The following is a 20,352-nucleotide window of genomic DNA, read 5'->3' as shown; positions in this document are numbered from 1 at the left end:
TCTTAAAAAATAAAAATTATAAAGCTGAGAAGTCTCAGTGTGGATGGAAGTATAGACAATGTTTCCATGGTACAAGATGAGTATAAAGGTTCAGGGTAACAAAGGGGGAGTTCATTCTTTGGCATGCAAGAAAGGAAGAGCACTGGAATCCACAAAGGAGTAAGGACCCATATAAAGAGGAAACCAGAAAGGCAATGTGGAGAAAGGAAGGGAACAGTCCACTCTTCCACATGGAGACCAGGCGATAGTAGATGGGAGGACCCACAGAGGATACGGCATCTGGGCAAAGAGCACTGTTTCTGAAAGACTGTTCTTCCATTTCAAATGAGAGACATGTGGTGTTGGTATGTGTCAACCTAGTGGAGAAATTTCCTGTGACAGTCTTCAAGGCAGACTAGATTTGTGAACACAGGGACTCCATTTATTCACAATTCATAGAGTACTATTATCAAGGGCCCACTGGACAGTTTATGGAAGAGTCAAATACCAAGGTGCCTGGGGATCACACTCATTGAGTTTGTGTGTGTCAGGTGGTCCAATAGACAGGCATGAATATTGGCCTGTTCGCATGCAGATACTCTGGCTAAAGTCAAGAAGAAAGAACCACAGATTACTGTATCTGTCAGGGCACCTAAAATGTAACTTGACACTCTGACTAGAGACACATGCTTGAGAATGCATTAGTGCTACTTGGATAGGTGAAGGAAATGTCAGAAGAATATTGAAATGACAAATGCCATATAACCAACAGGACAACTCTGCTGATGTCCATGCCATTATTTCCTCCCATTGGGTTGACTTGTGTTTCTATATCTGAAGTTAAATAAACCCTGCCTCCTGTAAGTAGATCTTTGCCAACTATTAGATCATAACCAGGAAAAAAATTAGTAGTAGAGTAGCTTGACACAAGAATGTGAGAGAAAAAAAAATAAAAATCACTATGGATTTTGCCAAGCCTTGATTGGACCATTGCATGTGACATCACATGCAGTCCAAGTGATGTAAGCTAGATATCAGCCAATAAAAGAGCGCCACCTTTTTTTTTTTTGTCTTTGTACTTCAAAGAAGCAGTTGGTTGGTGGGAGAGCAGTTGGATTCAGTTGCTTCTGCTAAATTTGGACTTTTCAAAGCCTGTTGGATCTCGACATAGTGAGTATATTTCCCAGGCTTTCAGTTTGGGCTTTTGTATCTATTTGGTATCTATTCATTGCTTTATTTACATCTTTGGTTTGGGCTTTGATTTGTGCCTGTAAATGCTTTTTCCCTATTTCACCTCATTCTTTCTTTATCATTTTTGCCTTTGTTCTTGTGGAATTTACACATATAGTGGTATATATTATCTCTATAGCATGAGGAATTTGATCATGACTTCCCATATCTGACTATTTTGCATTTTGATCATATTTACATGCTCTATTTCACTTACCCACACATTGAATGTGACAAGTACTTCCAAATGATCTAAGTTTCTTCTCTCTGCTTGTTCAGAATCCCTAGAAAACAAAATGTGACACTGGTGTTTGTGGAACTGGAATATTTGAAGTAACATTTTTTCTAGTTCCAAATGTTTTCCTGAAAAAGGCATTTCATTCCTTTGATGTCCGATTATAGGACTTACCTCAGTGTTGTGTGTGTGTTCTGCTTTGTGTCAATTTGTATGTGTGGACGAATCCTAATGTTCCTGGGTGATCATGAAGTATGGTCTTAATGTGTTGTTGAATTTGGTGTGAGCTATCTCTCATTAAGGATTTTTATAACCTGTTAGTCCAGGATATTGCCTGGCAGTGGCCCCCTTTTATGTTTTATTTACTTTGTGTGAGAATAAGGGTAATGTGTTTTTGATGAGAAAATATTTGAAAATATTCTTTCACTCAGACATATAGGATACTGAAATATCTGGAGAACATTGCTGTTTTATGTTGAGATGATAGAATTCATCACTGAATTGTCCTGGTCACTGTCTGAGTCTTTCTTGATACTCAGTACTCAGAGTGTTTGCCTAGTTTTATTTCCTAGACTTTAATTTTCCCTTTGACTTATTATTTCCCTCCTTCTTGGATGTATTTTTATTTTTTATCAGGGGAAGGAGGGAATGCCCAGAGCTTAAAAAAGGACAGTGATGCATGGACAGATCTTCCTTTCAGACAAAAGGTCATTAGTAAAGATGTTCTGGACACTCTGTGGGTGTCTGAAGGAGTTTTCTTCCCACCAGACGAAGTGTGTCTCCATTAACTTCATGGTGTCTGAGGGGAAAGGAGTTGCTTCAACATCAAGAAGCAGGCTTGGTTAATATGAGACCTATGCTACATGACAGAGGATGGGATCTGGAATTTAGGCTACTTGAAGAGCTCATTGATTATATTCACAGGATGGGTGGGAGAGATATGTTCAATGTGTGACTGTGTGACAGCAATGAATTTGTCTTGGCTTCTGGGAAAGTAACAGGAGTGGGGTTGTGAAGGATAGTAGCCTTCTCTGCTAAGGGCATTTCCTTGGGAACAAGAACGTGAATAGAAAAAAATTAATAATTTAACAGAAAATAATTTTTAAAAAATCACTGTTTTTTTTTCTGAGCTTTGATTGGTCCATAGTATGTGACATCACACGGAATCCTTGTGATGTATGCTAGATACTAGCCAATGAAAAGGCACTGCCTGAGGCTGGGTTTTGTCTGTACTTCGGAAAATCTGTTGGTTGGTGGGAGAGCAGTTGGACTCTGTTGTTTCCCATACACTTGACCTTTTCCCTGACCTGTTGGATCTGGACATAGTGAGTTTGATTCCCAAGTTCTCAGTTTGGGATTTTGTCAATTGTATTTAATTATTTCTTTATTTACATTATTGGTTTGGGTAGTATTTTTTTTCTATAATTCCTTTTTCTTCATCTCAACATATTTTCCTTCTATCACCTTCTTTTCTTAGTCATTTTTGGCAGTGTTCTTGTGTATTTTACAAATTTATTGTTATATATTAAATGCATAGGAAGAGGAATTTGATCATGACTGACATCTGGCTGTACTCTACTTTGATTATATTTATCTGCTACATTTTACTTCCCGACCCAATGAATTGGACAAGTACTTTGTCAAAGGGCCAAGTCCCATTAAATTGGACCTCTTATACAAAGGCTGTCCCCCTGCCTGCACATGACCTGCAGTGAACAAAATGTGACACTTGTGTTTGTGGAACTGGCATGTTTGTAGTAACACTTTCACTAATTCCAAGTTTTTTCTGAATTAGGCATTCCATTCCACTGATGTATGATTTAGGACCTACCTCAGTGAGGTGTGTATGCTATGCCCTTTGGCAATTTGTGTCTGTGTACGAATCTTGAGTGTTCCTGGTTAAAAATGTCTTGATCATGAAGTCTGGTCTTATTAATGTGGTGTTGAATTTGAGGTGAGCTATCAATTATTCTCATTCAGGTTTTTTCCAATCTGTCAGTCAAGGATATTGGCTGATACTAGGATCTTTTTGAAATGTCTTATATGGTTTGGAAATTGGGGTAATATTTCTTTCATGAAATGTGCTTGAAAGTGTACCTTCCCTCAGTTTTATGGACTACTGAAATACTGCGGATCATTGCTGCTGGTTGTTGAGATTGGACAAGTTGATTTCCAGTTTGTTAGTTTTGGGTCCTGGGATCTAGATTTGCTGCTTCATATTTATATTTATGTTTTTCGGTTTTCTTTATATTTATTCTTCTTTTGTACACTACATCCTGACTGCATCCTCCCCTCCCTCCACTCCTCCCAGTTGCCCCTCACCGCCTCTCTCCACCAGATCTACTGCTCTCCAGTTTTCCTTGAGAAAAGAGCAGGCCCCAACGGATAGCAACTAAACATGGGATAACGAGATTCAATTAGAGTATATTTAAATTTTGTTTTTTTTCTTTTTTTAATGTGTAAATGCTTTTGAAGAAACATTTAATTTTATGTTCTTTGAGAATTTCATTTTATTTTTATTATTATAAATTTTCATTTTACATACCAACCACAGATTTCCCCGTCCTCCCTCCCCCGACCACCGAGCCTCCTCCCAACGCATCCCTCATTCCCACCTCCTTAAAGGCAAGGTCTCCCATGGGGAGTCAGCTGAGCCTGGTACATTCTGATGAGGCAGGTCCAAGCCCCTCTCCCTGCACTAAGTCTGCACAAGGTGTCCCACCATAGGCACTGAGTTCCAAAAAGCCTGCTTATGCACCAGGCATGGATCCCAATCCCACTGCCTGGGAGCCCCCTAGCCAGTTCAAGCTAAACAAGAGTCTCGCCTATCCAGAGGGCTTAGTCAAGTCCCATGGGGGCCCCTCGGCTTTTGGTGCACAGTTCATGTGTCCTCTAGTTTGGCTAGTTGTCTCTGTACTTATTTCCATCATGATCTCAATGTCCCTTGCTCATAGAATCCCTCCTCTCTCTCATTGATTGGACTCCTGGACCTTGGCCTGGCCTTGGTTGTAGATATCTGCATCTGCTTCTATCAGTTACTGCATGGAGGCTCTATGAGGACAGTTAGACTATTCACTGTTCTGATTACTGGAGTAGGACCGTTCAGGCACCCTCTTGACTATTGCTAATAGCCTAAGGTGGGTTCATCCTTGTGGATTCCTGAGAACTTCTCTAGCACCCTGTTTCTCTCTATTCCAATGATTTCTTCTTTTATTATGTTATCTCGTTCCTTGCTGTTCCACTCTGTCCTTTTTCCAGCTCAACTCCCACCCCATTCCCTTATATTATCATTCTCCATTCCTTGCCCTCCATTATCCCACCTCACCCCCAGTTTGCTCATGTAGATCTCATCTATTTCTCCTTTGGTGGGCTATGTATGTGTCTTTCTTGGCATCTTCCTTGTTAGCTAGCTTCTCTGGAGCTGTGGGTTGAAATCTGGTTAACCTTTGCTTTGCATCTAGTATCCACTTGTGAGTGAATACATACCATGTTTATCATTCTGAGTATGGGTTATCTTGGGATAATTTTTATATATACATTTTCATAAGCAATTGCATGATACATTTCCATACATGCCTATACTGTACTTTGATCATGTTCCTCTGCACTATGTCAGTCCCCCACCATATCTTTGTGACTGATACTGTGACTTTACACAAGCCTAGCCCTCTCCTTCCTGTGACCAGGAGAGACAAAGTAGTCAAAAAGACTGTTTCTGTTTGTGGACCTGCCTTGTCTCCTAAAAACTATATCTAGTTTAGCTACTTTCCTTATAACACAGCAGTTCTCTAGTCACTGTACTGAGTGTGGATTCTTCCCACAGTCTCCTTATGTGCTATGCTGTTGTTCCATTTGTTACAAATGTTACTTCTGCCATTCTGACCATGAACAAAGGCTCTTTAGTGTGTTGCTGAGATGGAGGTGAAGTATGAGGGACTCTCATGAATGATTTTCATATCTATGTTCATCAAGGAAAGGAGCTCACACTTGCTCCATTTGTTGAGCTTACTTGGTGGTCGGATCAGGCTAACACTGGCACAGGGATGAGTTTGGATGTGTTCCTTTGCTTTTTCTTTCTTGAAGTATTTTCTATAATCCTGGTCTTCATTCTTCTGCAAAGCTTTGAATGATTCAGGGAATCCATGAGATCTGGGCTCTGCCTTGTTTGGAGCTGTTTTTGTTGCCAATCCACACTGGTGTTTATGACTTATGTGTTTAAGTGTTTTTATTTTATTTTAACTCAATATTCACACATGTCTAGGAATTCCTTTCATATTTTATAATTTTCTGGAGTATAAATATTGTAACATCCTAAAGACCATCTGGACTGTAGTTGTATTAGTTACAACATCGATTTTTCTATGGTGTTATTTTTATCTGACCTCTCTTTGTTTGCATCGTGGCACATCTGTGAACAGAGCAGCAGAGCAGATCATTCTTTCAGGATTCTCAGGATTTTCCTTTGCTTACCAAATTTACTTATACCAACTCTGATCTTTCCTATGATTTCTCATCCACTGCCTTAGGTTTGGGTTCTTCTAGTATTTTTATATCCTTGAAGAGCATCATTAGATTGTTTGGGATATCTCAATTTCATAACAGAGAATCCAAAGCTATGTCCTCCCCTTCTAAAACTGCATTAATCTTTTTCTTTTAGCATTGTGTGGGGCTGAGATTGCCCTCAAGATAAAGTGGTTGAAATTGATCAGAACACCATGGGCAGCCACATGGAAGAGGACTATCTTGAAAAGGATTTCAGGATGTTAACATCTCTAGGTTGTGGTTCCTTCGGGGAGGTGAAGCTGGCCTGCCACCTTCCCACACATACACGAGTGGCTGTCAAGGTCCTTGAAAAAAACACCAACAGTGTGGCTGACATCAGTACTGAAGTGAACATTCTTCAGTCTTTAGAACATAGGAACATCGTTCGATTTTTTGACATGATCGACACACTGTCAACCACGTATCTGATTATGGAGTATGTGGCAGGAGAAGATCTGGAGAGCTGCCTCCAGGCACTGGGCTGTCTAAAGGAGGAGGAGGCTAGAGTGATTTTCCGGCAGGTGGTGTCAGCGGTCCACTTCCTCCACCAGAGACACATTGCGCACCGTGATATCAAATTAGAAAACATCCTAGTCGATGCAGCAGGAAATGCAAAGCTTTGTGACTTTGGTATGGCAATTGAAATCACAGAGGGGCAGATGTTGGAAGAGATCTGTGGCTCCTTGCTCTATTGGGCCCCAGAGATCTTGGCCAGAAAGCCCTATGATGGACTGGCAGGTGATATGTGGAGCTTGGGTATCGTCCTGTATGTCCTGGTCACAGGGCACTTTCCATACATGGAAGAAACCCTTGAAGGTATGCACAGGGTCATCACCACCACAATGTGTCCCATTCCCTACCATCTGTCAAAACCCTGTTATTTCATCATTGCCCGGCTACTCATGGTCCCTATCTGGTACCGATTCACAATCTGTCAGCTTGTGAAAACAGCATGGCTGGGCCCAATTCAAGAACATGTACTGCCTGCCACCAAAGAAATCCTGCCCAAGGTCGTGGAGACCATGTGCACCATCGGCTATACATGTGAGGAGATTGTTTCATCCCTAACTCACAGGCAAGAAGATAATCATGTAACAGCTATTTGCAACATTCTCAAATATCAGCTGAGTGGTGGGGACAGCCATCAGCAAGAGCAGATGCCCTGGTTAACCAACAGCCCTGCAGTTCCTGTTCGCCTCCCTCTCCCCTTGAAGAGAGCCAGTGAACCAGCATTTACAACCAGTACACATGCTGGGAAGGGTCACTTTAAGGAGGAGGGTGCGGAAGAAAGAGGCAAAAGATGTAGAAGCTACACCATGCCTCACAGATCCTCCTTCCTGGTGGTGCTGTCCTCTTCAGACAACACAGTCCCAGAAAGAGATGCTCTTATGGCTGACGTCATCACTGCTGCAGAGGACATTGCAGTCAACAGGAATTCTGATGACCCCCTGCCTGGCAATCTCTCCTCCCCTGAATCAGTCTTGGATGAAACACCCACAGGATTTCTGAACCTGGGCTTCTGTGAAGAAGATTCATCCCAGGAGCCAGACATTCCCAGTGACCAGCCCCAGGTGGCACCCACAACATCTGGATCCAGGCCATTCAGGGTCTGGAAGCTGGTGAGGAAGCAAATTTCCCATGCACTGAGAGCACTGTGCAGCTGCTGCTGCTGTTGCTGCCTGCCCACCCCAAGGTGAGCCCTGAACCCTTGCATCAGGGGCCATAAGGAAAGAGAGGACAGTGGAGACCTATATGGAGAACAGTTGGGCCACACAGATGAATTCCTATGTTGTCTTTTCAATATGCCATTTTAATATCCTTATACCCACTCAGAAGGCCCAGAATTTGATATGTAGTACATTAGGTGGCAAAATCACAGCTTCCTGTTCGTGTAAAGTCCTGGAAGGTTGAGGCAAAAGCAGATAGCCGAAAATGGGGACGACAGGGTGGGAAGGAAGGGAGGAGAGTTTTTTCTAATAGGGTTAAAGGTTCAGAATGGAGGAATCAGGAAGGGAAATATAGCACAGAAATTTATCTGTCAAAGTCACTAATAGAGGTGCTTTCACGTTTCTTTCTCCTTTGAAGTGTGGAAACTGAAATGGCCCAATAGAATTCCAGACCTGGTGAGGAGTAACTGCCACAGAAGTGAACCAGAACTCATCTCCAGAGTGCCAGCTCCCTCTAACCCAGGGCAACAGGCTCCTGCCTGCATTCATCCTCCAGCTATTGGGTCTGACCTGCCACTTTGCATCTCTTTCAGCTTAATCCAGCTTCAGAACTGTTGTGGGACAATTGGGGTTCATAAAGCACATGGACTCCATGACCCTCTACCTTCCTAGCTTTGGTTGTGCTTGTAGGACCACTCACACTGCATGGAAAACAGCAGCCTCTACAACCAGGAAGGACTTCATACCAATCACGGTTGCTCATCATCTTGGTCACTTTAACCCTCCAACTTACTCTGTGACTGCCTTATGGACAAAACAGCAAGACCTGTGTAAATCCTCTGGAAAATGGAGGTGGGTGAAAGGAGATAAAGAGGACTAATTGGGGAACAATTTTGAGACAGGAATAGAGGACACGAGAGGTGGTGTAGAATATGGAGTAGAGTCTGTCCTGAGGAATTTCCTGTCAACAAAGTAACATGAAAGAGATGTGTGTGCTGACCTGTGACAGGGGCTGTGCACAGTCTACAGCAGGAACAAACCTCCCCTGAAGTCCAGACTGGGAGGGAGCTAGGAATAGCCAGCAGTGAGGAGGAGAGGGCCTGCTCTGATGGTTCCTAGCATGTATCAATGCACACAAGTTGGATGTTGTCTTGGAAATAACATCCTGTGCATTCCTACAGAGCTGGGGTATAGCAGGAGAAAAGTGCAGCACTATTGGTCAGTGGAGTCCCATCCTCCTCAGTGCTGAGTAAGTCTTGTCTGTTAAAGTCTCACTAAAAGAGGCACTTCCTTTATTCTTTTGGGTTTTATTTGGGTTAAGTGAATTGAATTAGAGTCTTGGTGTGGTGTAGTGCAACAGGAAGGATCCAGACTGGAAATCTGTGTACTGTGTGATGATATGTTAGGGCTACAGGTTCCAGTATCCATCCTCCAGGTGAGGGTCTCAGCTGCCATCTTTCCCATCCTTCACATCACTGTTGCCCCTGCACTGTTGTTGAACATCCCTAAGTAGTCACTTGTATCATCAACCCAATGAATGTCTACATCCCTCATGTTTCCTGTGGTGCCAGGGTCCATGGCATCTAAAAGGGCTGCCTCTGTCAACAGGACAGACTGGCACACAGGTCTCAGGCTTCCTTCATCTTTGATTCATTCATCACCTCAAAACTGCTTTCTGACTGTCTTTCAGAAGAACTGCAGTAACTGTAAATCCAGTGGGAGATGGGAGAATGGAGATAAGGGGGAGGAAGAGGGGAAAGGAAGTGGAGAGGAAATGAGAGGACCCGTAGAGAGAGGGTGGAGTCTGTCCAGAGGAGCTTACCTGAAATGAGTCAGGAGAAAAGGAGATTTTCATGGGACAGGGGTCTTGAAAAGTGAGACCAGGAATAAATGTCTCAAACAAAGCAGAGTGTGACCGTGGGTTTATTGCCAGCCAGGAGGAGGAAAGACCCTGCTCTGATGGTTCCTGGTATAAGTCAATGTAGTGAAGTATGAGGCTGCTTTGGAAAGGGGCTTCCATTCTGGGCTACTGAAGAAGGGTTTGGCAGCAGAGAAGGGTGGCTCCATCATGCAGTGGAGTCCTCTGCCGCTCCTGTCTGACATGTCCGTTGGCAGATCTGATGATGTCTATGTCTTTGTCTCCATAGCCTCCTTCATCCAGGATTCCCTTGCTGTCTCCCACCTCCTGATCCAAGAATCTTACATCATTTTTTCCATCTCATGGAGGGATTTATAACTGACATTTGACCTTACATTAACATTGTTCTGCTCCAATATGGGAAGGTAAGTAGGCCTTGCCAAGCCTGATCCTGGGTTGTTGTCTTTACAAGGCCATAACACTGGACTTCTCTATGGCCAATGCCCACCATTGGGGTCAGACTCAGAAGGAAAACTTGATCATCATGGATCTCTTGATGACAGCCCCTGGTGCAGTGTGAAGCACTGGTTGAGGTGTAGTGTCTGAACTGTTTTCCAGGATACCTTCCAGGTAGGGAGCAGATCACTGAGTTGGCAAGAGGAAATGAACAGCAAATCCAGGGTCTAATTTGTGTGAATCATGGGCCTGCAGGTAAGTTTGAGTACAGTAAGTGTCTGTGTGTGGTAGAAGATGAGTCTCTGAAGCCTGGTCTGGATGTGGTAAAAAGGATCCCATGAGGTGGCATGTGCCAGCATCCCTGACACAGAGGGAAAGTTATCACTGACGTGCTCAACTGAAGAGCAATGGGAGACTGAGAGACTGCAGAGGTTGACAAGGGAGGAACCAGCTTCTCTGCTGTAGTTGGCCTCCAGCTCCATTCTGACAATTTGATCTTGTCCTGTTAACAGAAACTGATGCATATTAAAGTCTTCAGCAAGGTCTTCCCAGCAGCTATCAGTTACTTCTAGAACCCTGACCATCTGGCGAGTCCCATGTGCACAGAACAAGTTCAGTCTTTTCAAGAAGAGAGAGAAATTTTCAGTTTGTAGGTATCACCTGGTGTCAGACTGTGTTTCTGCTGCATATCAGTGAAGGCAGGGTTGAGAAATGTTTGAGGATTCTGTTGAATTCTAGAAATGAGATGGGGAAATTTTCTGAATCCTCATTTTATATTTTACTTTTTTTGAGACTGGATCTCACTATATAGCCCTTACTATCCCGACACTCTCTGTGTAGAACATGCAGTCTAAATCTCACAGAGATTGATCTCCTTTCTCTGGCTCCTGAGTGCTGTGATTACAGATGTGGACTGCCATGCCTGGCTTCAAGTACTGTATGTATTGCATCAATGGTAAATTCCTCAAACATTTGGGGGAAAAGAGACAAGTCTTGTGCTTCTTTCATCCTAACAGCTTCAGGGATTGAAGTGAAAGTTCTTTCATCCAGGATGGACTACAAACAGCAGCAAAGTCCAAATCTAACCTTCAGAATAGAAGTCTATGTCTACCAGTGAACAGATACCTGGAGGTGAGAACTGCTGTCATGAATTCTTCTAGGGACCCCAGTCAGTGGGCTGGAGGAGGTATGCCCTAGCTGATACATCCTTAGAAACAAGGCACAGAGCATGCAAAGGCTACTCTCTAACCCTGTTTTTACAGGATCCCCACTGCAGTCCAGGGAAGGAGCCACGGGGAGAGGGTTGCACAGTATGTCTAGCTTAAGTGCTGCATATTTTAAGTTTTCCTAGAGTCCCTTTCCCATGTCCGTCCTCTTTAAAGTGATGAGCTCTCTACATCAGGAGACACAGGGTGGCGACTTACAGGTGTGGCCTGAGACAGCAGAAGTTGGAGCTCTGCAGGAAGTCCAGATGGCAGTGTGCCCACTTCCCCAGCATGAAGGGTCTGTGTCCAGCACAGGAGGAGGTAAGTCAACTACCACAGGTTTCCCTCCAGAAAATTCTCATTATCAAGGGAATATGTTTCAGGGCTGGTGTTTCACAGCATCCTTGTCTGAGGGGGACTTGAGCCAATATCATTTACCAATACCAAGCTACCCTTGAATGTGCAGACCCTGTGGACCAGTCTGCAGGGGACTAACTAGCAGTACTCATTAAACTGTCCACCCTTTAGGTTTCTGATCCTAGTGAAATGTTTCCCCACATGAGGGGAAGGGAGCTCCTTCCTCTCCTTCCTCTCCCTCCTTCCCAGCTGTTGTATTTGCAGCCTTTATTTATCTCTGTGTCCTGACCATCAGAAAAGACACAGCCCCACTGAATGCTGGTCTAGTTTATGTGTTTGTGAAGGGGCCTCACTGTAGGGAGTTTCATCAGAACCATATTTGTCTCCTAACAGGAAAGTGACAGCAAGCTGGAGGAAAATGGGTAGCACTTTGGATGGAATGCTGGGACATTGCTCCACTTTGGAAGTGAGTGGGCCTTACCTAGCCAAGGGCACAGTGGTCAGAGATGTGGTCAGCACACTTAAAACTACTTTGTACCCAGGTCCCACTGGGTACAGTGGTCAGGCCTTGACAGCCTTGTTAACCATACAGCTAGGGCTTTCCGCTAGGCCTTCTGCTTGCTTGACCTGCTAGGATAATTGTCTAGAGTGTTGTCAGGTGCACCTGACAGGCAGACAGCCTCTCCATGCAGTGAAGGATGGCCACTCTGAATAGGATGATTGTCAAGGCTCATCTCTGGGCAGCAGATTGCTGAAAGCATCACTGAGACCACTAGCAGATGCTTAGTTTTTTGTTTCTTGTCTAAACTTGACTCTGGCTTAGGGGATAGGAAGAATAAGGCTGATCAGGCAGTTCTGCCTCAATCCCAAGAGTAGGTGGTCACTTAACTTGTATTACACAGGACAAGAGATTGATAGATGAATAGATAGATAGATAGATAGATAGATAGATAGATAGATAGATAGATAGATAGATAGATAGATAGATAGAAACAGCTTTGTCATGGCTACAGAGGGATATTGATATAACTTGGTGTAAGTGGCACATCTCTCCCCTCTGACCCTAACACCATTGAGAAGGAACACTTTGAATCAAAGATGGTGAACATCTTCTCACACCTGTATGCTGTGACATCCATTCTGTCACTGGCCAGTGGCTTAGTCTGTGTTGGATTCCAGAGACTGGGGAATGGGGATTCACACAACCTAGCAAGGGGAACCAGCCAAGAGAAAATGACTGCTTGCTCCTCTGCCCATGTCTGGTCTCTATGTCAGTGAGTGACCATTAAGGAATGTCTCACCCTGAAGCACTTAACTGAACTTATGGCCTGTGGAAGGGAGCCTTGGGTAATGTGGCCAGCCATGGAATCTCTCAGGAGACAGCACATGCAGACCAGGACTCCAAACCCTAGTAATGATTGTCTCTAAGAATGTGACCCTTAGGAACCAGAGTTGATGCCTAAGAGGCCAGGTGAGTTTAATGTGAACATTTTATATTACTGGCCACTGCAGGGAACATTTGGTGGCCTTTAGATTGTTACATGTCAAATGTCAGATTATGATGAGGATCACACATTCAACACACTCTTTCCACTGCCTACATCTTGGAGGCAGCAGTAACAGGTGCAGACAATACATGCTTTTTGTACCAAGAGCTTTTCACACACTACCCCAAAGTTGCTCAGTAATACTCACTTCCCAGTGGAATAAAGTGAGTCCAAATTATGCTGTGTAGCTTGATTTTGGACAAAGACTGACTGTTTGGGACTGTTTAAATTCCTCCAAGGTCATTGACACAGATAGGATGAATAGTGTGGTAACAGCCTGGGTCTCTTTTAGTCTCAGAGGCCAACTCCAGAACTCTCAAAGACATCCTTTCTTTCCTCAGATGTGCAGGTTCTGCTGGATATGTTCAGACAAACCTCATCTTCACCATATGTGCATCCTGTCTCATCTAGGCAAGTGTTCAGTGAGCTGGGTGCAGGAAGCACAGCGTCTAGACACAGACATGTTGGTGAAACTGCGTTTCCTTCTTGATCCTAGAGCCTGTTTATGGGACAGTAGCAGAGCAGCTAGGGCAAACCAATCCCTGCAATTGGGGCTTCGCAGGGAGAACCCACTGAATTCTCCCACAGGAAGTCACATGGGAAGAAAAAAGTCATTATTCCTGCCTCATTAGGTCCTGAACTGCACGAGAAATAAACTAGCTATTATCTGAAAGGCCACAGGTCTAGGGTGGTGAATGAATCTTTCTGCCAGCCTCATCAATGGTCTAACATAAGCTTTTTCTTCTAGGTGCCTGGCCATATCCTGAATCGTGGACCCCGAGAATTCCTGACTTGCATGTGTGCACACTGAGCATTGGTGACATGGAGGAAAAAGAGCACCTCTCCCCTCCCCTTCCTGGCAGACTAGCATGACATTGTCTGAGCTCCAGAGGAACTCAGAGGCTCCAGAGAGCAACAGGAGGACATGCTGTGGAGGATGATGACATGGTTTCTTTTCCAACATCCAACTACAGAAAACCACCCCAAATTACCAACAAGACCTGGGGAATCTACAGGAGCGTCCCCTTTTGGAAGCCTCCCAGTGGGTACTTACTGTTGAATCCTGCCCAACTTAGAACCCTTTGCATTTTGATAGTTCAGGAAGTCACCTATGCCTCTCTGTCTTCACAGATAACAAAGAAAACCTGCCTGAGCAGGTAAAGAAATATCACAGAAGAGCCTTGGGAATTAAATGTGCTTCTCTTTCTGAACTCTAGAGTGGATCTCCTGAGAAGGGCAGTACCCATGGACCACCTGTCACAGGCCTCCACTAACATGAAGAGGCAGAACTTGAGGTCATACATTTGGTCCATTTCTCACTGGTATTATGCAGAGAATTTACAAAGAAATACTGAAGTATTTATTTAGAATTCCAACATAATTTCTATAAATTGGCATTCAGAATGTTTTGACCCCTGAAGGAGAGAAACCCAAAGCTATATGATCTCTCAGCTTCTACCAGTTGTTATTCTAAAGGTGACAGATGTCTGCATTTCATCTATAGACTCATCAAAACCCAGTCTGATGCTCAAACACAAGATGTATCAACCAATGGGACCTAAACCTAGAAGACATGGCCAAGGACAGGAGAGATCCCTCCACACCCAGATCTTCTTCTTCCAGGACTTCCCACCAAGCCTCAGAGATCCATAAAGGGCTACAGGGAAGTAATGGAGACTGGATATGTGGAACAGAGCAGAAAGCTCAGAAACAGACCCAGCGAAATCCTGCCAGATGATTTTCTCATCGTCACCCATGGAAATCCAGGCAGAGAGAATGCCTTGTCCACAAATGACTGCAGAAGAAGATTTAAAATCCAATGAGAAACCCATTGAAAAACTGAACACAGTCAGCATTTCTATTGACCTCAAATTCAAACACTGTAATGCTCACATAAAGTTATAGAAGAGGACTACATGATTTCCTGCCTTATAAAAAGAAAGATCAGAAATAACACAGAGTAGATGAACTGTGGACTCGGGAGCCCTGCTGCCACCAGACATGAAAATACAGAGGCTGGAGCATGGCTGGAGCAGACACTCCCCCAGGACATCTAGAGAGAGCCTGGCCCCTGACACACCCCAGCAGACAACAAATCCCTGACAGTGAACGTTGTGTGGCTATGAGGAGATGGAGGTGTAGTGTGTGCTGTGTGGTGTGAGGATGGCTGAAACCTATCACATCATGTGGGATGGAGATGAGCTGTCCAGCTGATCTGATAACAGCACTGTATTGATGGTTCAGTCAGCTGGGGAAAGCAGCAGGTCTGACACTTAGATACTCACATGTGTTATGCATGCCTCTGCCACTATTAACAACTTGTATACAGTGCCAGGACTGTATATGTATGAAGGACTCCCCTTACCCACACTCTGCACATACTTCTCTAGGTATTAGGCCTAGGTATTCAACTCCCTTCTGATGTCCAACATACAATGCTAGATACTAGACCATGCTAGACATGCCTCCAACCACAATGTCCTAAGACATGTGGAAATATACCAGGCCCTCTTGCACACTTTATCTTCTGACAAGGACACACATTTACTGCTTGGTTCAAACACTCCTGGAATCTTCCTGCACTGACATACAACACTAGGCATAATGCAACGTGGGACACTACACCCATGCCACCTCACTTGTACTACCAGCTGTCAGACCATGATAAACAACCTCTAAAACACACACACACACACACACACACACACACACACACACACACACACACACACACACAGCCTCTAATACACTTCTAAGTCTTGGGCCATGAATGACTTCTCACCCAACCACACATTGACTGCTAGGTGTCCAGCATTGCTAAACCCTCAGACATACCTCACATGTATTCCTAGGTCTGGATCTGGTATGCAACCCACATAATCCTTTATTAACAGCTACTTCTCAGGCCATACAGGACACTCTCTTGCTACTGTATCCAAATACTCTGCTGGTATTGGACCCCACTTGACATCTCATCGTCCATGGCCCACCGACTTCAAAATGTGATCAGACCTTGACGGACACCAGCTCAGCCATCAGCTGACACACACTCAGTAGGGATGGTGCAGAGCTTGACACCCCATTCTTTCACTGCTCCCCTCTGACATACAGTTATCATCAAACACACTGGACACACCACCACCCCTGTGACAACACATCTACTCTAGGTACCAGGTCCAGTTTGACCTCATACCCCACATTAATTGACAGCCATTAGATAATTCTGGGAACATTCCCCCTGTCAGGTCTTGCACAATACCTAACAATTAGCATTGACAGACCACCTGCTTCTGCTGAAGACACATCCACACTGCTAGGCATCAGCTTCTACTGGACTCCTTCCTATGCTATACCATGTGCTGGGTCTCCGGCTCTACTGCTAGTTACTGGGCCATGCTGGACATTAACCCCTTTCCAAACCACAGTGCATATAAAGTGCTGTGTGTCAGGTTCACTTGAACACCAGGCTCCATCACATGGGACATGCTAGGTATCCGACAATGTTGACCCACACCCTTACCCCCTATATTCACTACTGGCCTAGTGAACACTGCAATTTTTAAGGCTCTTCTAGACACCTCCATCACTGACATATCAAGTTTCTTGCTATCAGACACTACTACTGTGCAGATTTCAGTCATGTATATTGAAGCATATTGTATGCATATACAATAATTGGCTTCAATTCTTACCCAAAATAGCACCATTCTGTTGACAACATACACTACCAGACAGGGGCATGGGTCTAAGTGCAGCTGAAAATTAGCAGGGTTATTGTGGCAGCAGGATGGGTGAAGGAAGAGAAACTTATTAGATGAGGCCTGTTATCCTGCACAATATCCGGGTTAGGACCAGGGAGTCCTGAGGATGTGATACACAGTAGGGCATCCAGGCCTCAGGCAGGTGTGCAGCAAAGCCTGAAACCAAGCAGTGTGTTTCAGGCTATAGTGGCAGGGGTAGGAGTGTCCAGCTGGGCAGTGGTACATGGGTGGATTTGGCAGCAGGACTAGGGGGCAGTAGCCAACAAGGTGCTTCTGCTGCTAGGTGTCCATTACCTACAGCCCATCTCTCTCTCTCTCCTCTCTCTCTCCCTCCTCTTCCTCCCTCTTTCTCCTCTCTTGCTCCTCTCTCTCTCCCTTCCTCCCCCTGATTCTCACATACACACACATGTATATATGTACATCTAAGCCACTATACTTATAGGTATATACTTGCCTAGAGACAAAGACTTCCAATACATGCTATTTGACTGGTCCTTCAGGGTATTGCCTCCATTTCAGGCAAAGCCACTCCTTCATCAACACACAACACACACACACACACACACACACACACACACACACACACACACACACACTAGTGTAGTTACGTGACAGGTTCTGTTAGATATACACTTGCCTTAGAGCCGAAGCCTTCCAAACAGGGCCAGGTGTCAGCTTCTGTTAGGTCCACTCTTCCCTACAGCCAATATTCTTCTTACACAGGTAGGTATCATGAACTCCTAGACATCCACTGCCATACAGTAAAGTCCCATGCACAAGGCTAGGCATCATATCCTGCTAGGAGCCCCGGACAGGGACAAACACCCAGGCACAGCTCTCATATTCATATAAGGCAAGTGTCAGGCTCAGGTATTTGTCTCTAGCCTTACAACCAAAGTTCCACATACACAAACATGGTTAGGTTTTAAGATCTGCTAGGTACCTTCTTCCCCACAACAAAACACCAGGTTAACACAAACATAGAAATGCAATCATGCACACATGCACTTATGCAAACAATCATGCATGCAGGCCTGTGGGAACCCTCCCCAGGGTGTGAGTCCCAGGAGTTTTTCCCCTAGTCACATGAATGGAGCTTTGGATTTAGGGGAAGGCTAGGACTTTGAACCTACCTGCGAGTGTTTGGCATTGTTGTACAAGTGGGGGATTCCTTACAGGAATACAAGTAGCCATATATGTGTTTATGGCTTTGGCTGTAAGGGTGGGACAACAATGCTACCATTGACACCTAGCCCTGTGTGGAGAGCTTGGACGTAAAATAGAAGTCCATTAGGACTTGACTCGTGTGTGTGTGTGTGTGTGTGTGTGTGTGTGTGTGTGTGTGTGTGTGTGTGTGTGTATGGGTTTGTGCTTTAGCAAGGTGAAGTAATACCTAGGTCTTGACATACCTACCGTACAGCCAAAGGCCTTCATACACATATATGGCTCACTATCAGTTCCTGCTGGATAAAACCTTCCTTACAGCCTAGCCAAACTGACACAAAACTCAGAACCTGCTATGAATATCAACCAATATTGAAAAGAACCACCTATGACTAGGGTATCATGTCCTCCTCAGTATCACCTCCCCTAAAGGAAACCTTCAAATATATATTCATGGTGAGGTGTCACATCATGCTAGGTACCCTAATCTCTACAGCCAATGTTACAGGTACACAGAGATGGAGTTAAGTCATTCTGACTGCCCCTGCCATATAATCAAACACTCTCTCTCTCTCTCTCTCTCTCTCTCTCTCTCTCTCTCTCTCTCTCTCTCTCTCTCTCTCCTCTCTCTCTCTCTCTCCTTTACACACAACTGTGTTTCTTTTACTTCTAGACATTTCCTCCCTATAGTTAAAGTCCCACATACACACACAGGGCTAGGTTTTGACTCCTACTAGATACCATCTCCCTAGTAGGATCTCAGGAGGATCTCTAAGAGAACACGGTATCTAGGTGTGGAAGAGGAATATATTTACAGCCAAAGCTACACACAAAAAGCTAGTGTCAGGTACTTTTGGTATCCCCTCCCCTCTCTGTAACTCCATGGTTTATACTCACTTCAGATGTTTGAGATCCAGAAACAGCTGATGGAGATGACCTCTGGCATTTGTCTTTCTGGATCTGGGTTCTCTCATTATCATCTTTTCCACATCCATCCATTTACACAGAAAGATGACTTAAAAACAAAGAGGATTATTGTGCTGAGTGCCTGAAAGTAGTCCTGTGATTTTGCTGTTGCATGCAGTCTACAGGATCCATTTCTTTATTAATGTCTAAAGTGGGAGATCAGGCCCAATGTGGGTGCCTCCACCCCTGTATGTTGGTCCTGAATTGTGTAAGAGAGTAAAGTGAATTAGCCCTGAAGAGCAAGTCAGGAAAGAACTGTCCTCTGAATCTACTGGAGTTCCTAGAAAACTTCCCTAATGATGGGCATTGAACAGGACAAGGGAGCCAAATAAACTATTTCTACCATATTGGGTTATGTCAGGATGTGTTTATAACCAATACCAAGTGTATTAGGACAGTTTCCCATGACTGGCCTCAATTTGTAATCCTCTAAATTTCACCTACTTACTGCTGGCTTTAAGAATGTAATATAACAGCCGGGCGGTGGTGGCGCACGCCTTTAATCCCAGCACTCGGGAGGCAGAGCCAGGCGGATCTCTGTGAGTTCGAGGCCAGCCTGGGCTACCAAGTGAGCTCCAGGAAAGGCGCAAAGCTACACAGAGAAACCCTGTCTCGAAAAACCAAAAAAAAAAAAAAAAAAAAAAAAGAATGTAATATAAACATAAATAAACAAATAGAAGTTTTAAGGTTGACTAGATCTCAGGGAGAAAGCAAATCAAGGACCAATACAATACATTTCCATGAGGTCAGGTTATTTTAATGAAATTAAACATAGAACACATCTCAAGCAGACAGATTGGAGAAATACTGCTGAATGAGGATAGAGACAAGAAATAGTGCCTGATGATATATACAGAGACAGGGGAGGAATCTGAGTGTATTTTTTAATATGATAAGCACCAGTCAGAGGGTATAAACAGAGGAGTGAAATCATATGACTTGAGATAGTTAATCATGGGGAGTGTAATCAGTAACATTGGTTGCTGAAACCTCAGGAGGCAGGCAGAACTGTGAAAACTTCATGGCTTGTTAATGCTCTGGATTATACACATTGGTGAATATACCCACTGCACTCTGTGGAACATGGCTCATGGGGTCAGAATATATGTTAGTACATCGTGACCAGCACACACAACCATTGTAATACATGTAACCTGGCTCATGAGATCAGAGCATGTGGGATATTCTGAATCCTGCCCCAGCAGACATCTCATCTCAATTCCTGCATTCTGGTTGATGAGATCAGAAGGGAGACCACTGCTAGATCATCCAGCATCAGCTGCTATCTGACCTTCAAACCAGCACTGTGTGTCTCCACACTTGAGCTCACGCAGAACACAGATGAGCCTAGCACAGCCACACTAGGAACACCAGGGATCAATCCA

General features: G+C 44.3%; 2 protein-coding genes across 2 annotated transcripts in view; one reads left to right on the top strand and one right to left on the bottom strand.

The window, feature by feature from the left end:
* LOC143270628 (serine/threonine-protein kinase PLK1-like) overlaps positions 1–20,352 on the bottom strand; it is a 124,624-nt gene that overhangs the window by 20,280 nt on the left and 83,992 nt on the right. The window contains 1 exon segment of the mRNA XM_076561288.1: positions 12,560–12,584. Coding sequence (XP_076417403.1) covers positions 12,560–12,584 — 25 coding nt within the window.
* LOC107400389 (putative sperm motility kinase W) lies at positions 2,663–19,314 on the top strand. Its single transcript, XM_076561115.1, has 11 exons — positions 2,663–2,769; positions 6,102–7,679; positions 8,072–8,505; positions 9,801–9,936; positions 10,130–10,222; positions 10,984–11,098; positions 11,370–11,493; positions 11,923–11,995; positions 13,418–13,487; positions 13,825–14,118; positions 14,208–19,314. The coding sequence occupies exons 2-3, from the start codon at positions 6,160–6,162 to the stop codon at positions 8,094–8,096; spliced, it is 1,545 nt and encodes a 514-aa protein (XP_076417230.1). The 5' UTR covers positions 2,663–2,769; positions 6,102–6,159; the 3' UTR covers positions 8,097–8,505; positions 9,801–9,936; positions 10,130–10,222; positions 10,984–11,098; positions 11,370–11,493; positions 11,923–11,995; positions 13,418–13,487; positions 13,825–14,118; positions 14,208–19,314.

Source organism: Peromyscus maniculatus, chromosome 23 (assembly GCF_049852395.1).
Source record: "Peromyscus maniculatus bairdii isolate BWxNUB_F1_BW_parent chromosome 23, HU_Pman_BW_mat_3.1, whole genome shotgun sequence".
NCBI classification, from domain to species: Eukaryota; Metazoa; Chordata; class Mammalia; order Rodentia; family Cricetidae; genus Peromyscus; species Peromyscus maniculatus.
Note: the sequence above shows the minus strand (reverse complement) of the source record. Positions and strands in the feature narration are given on the sequence as shown.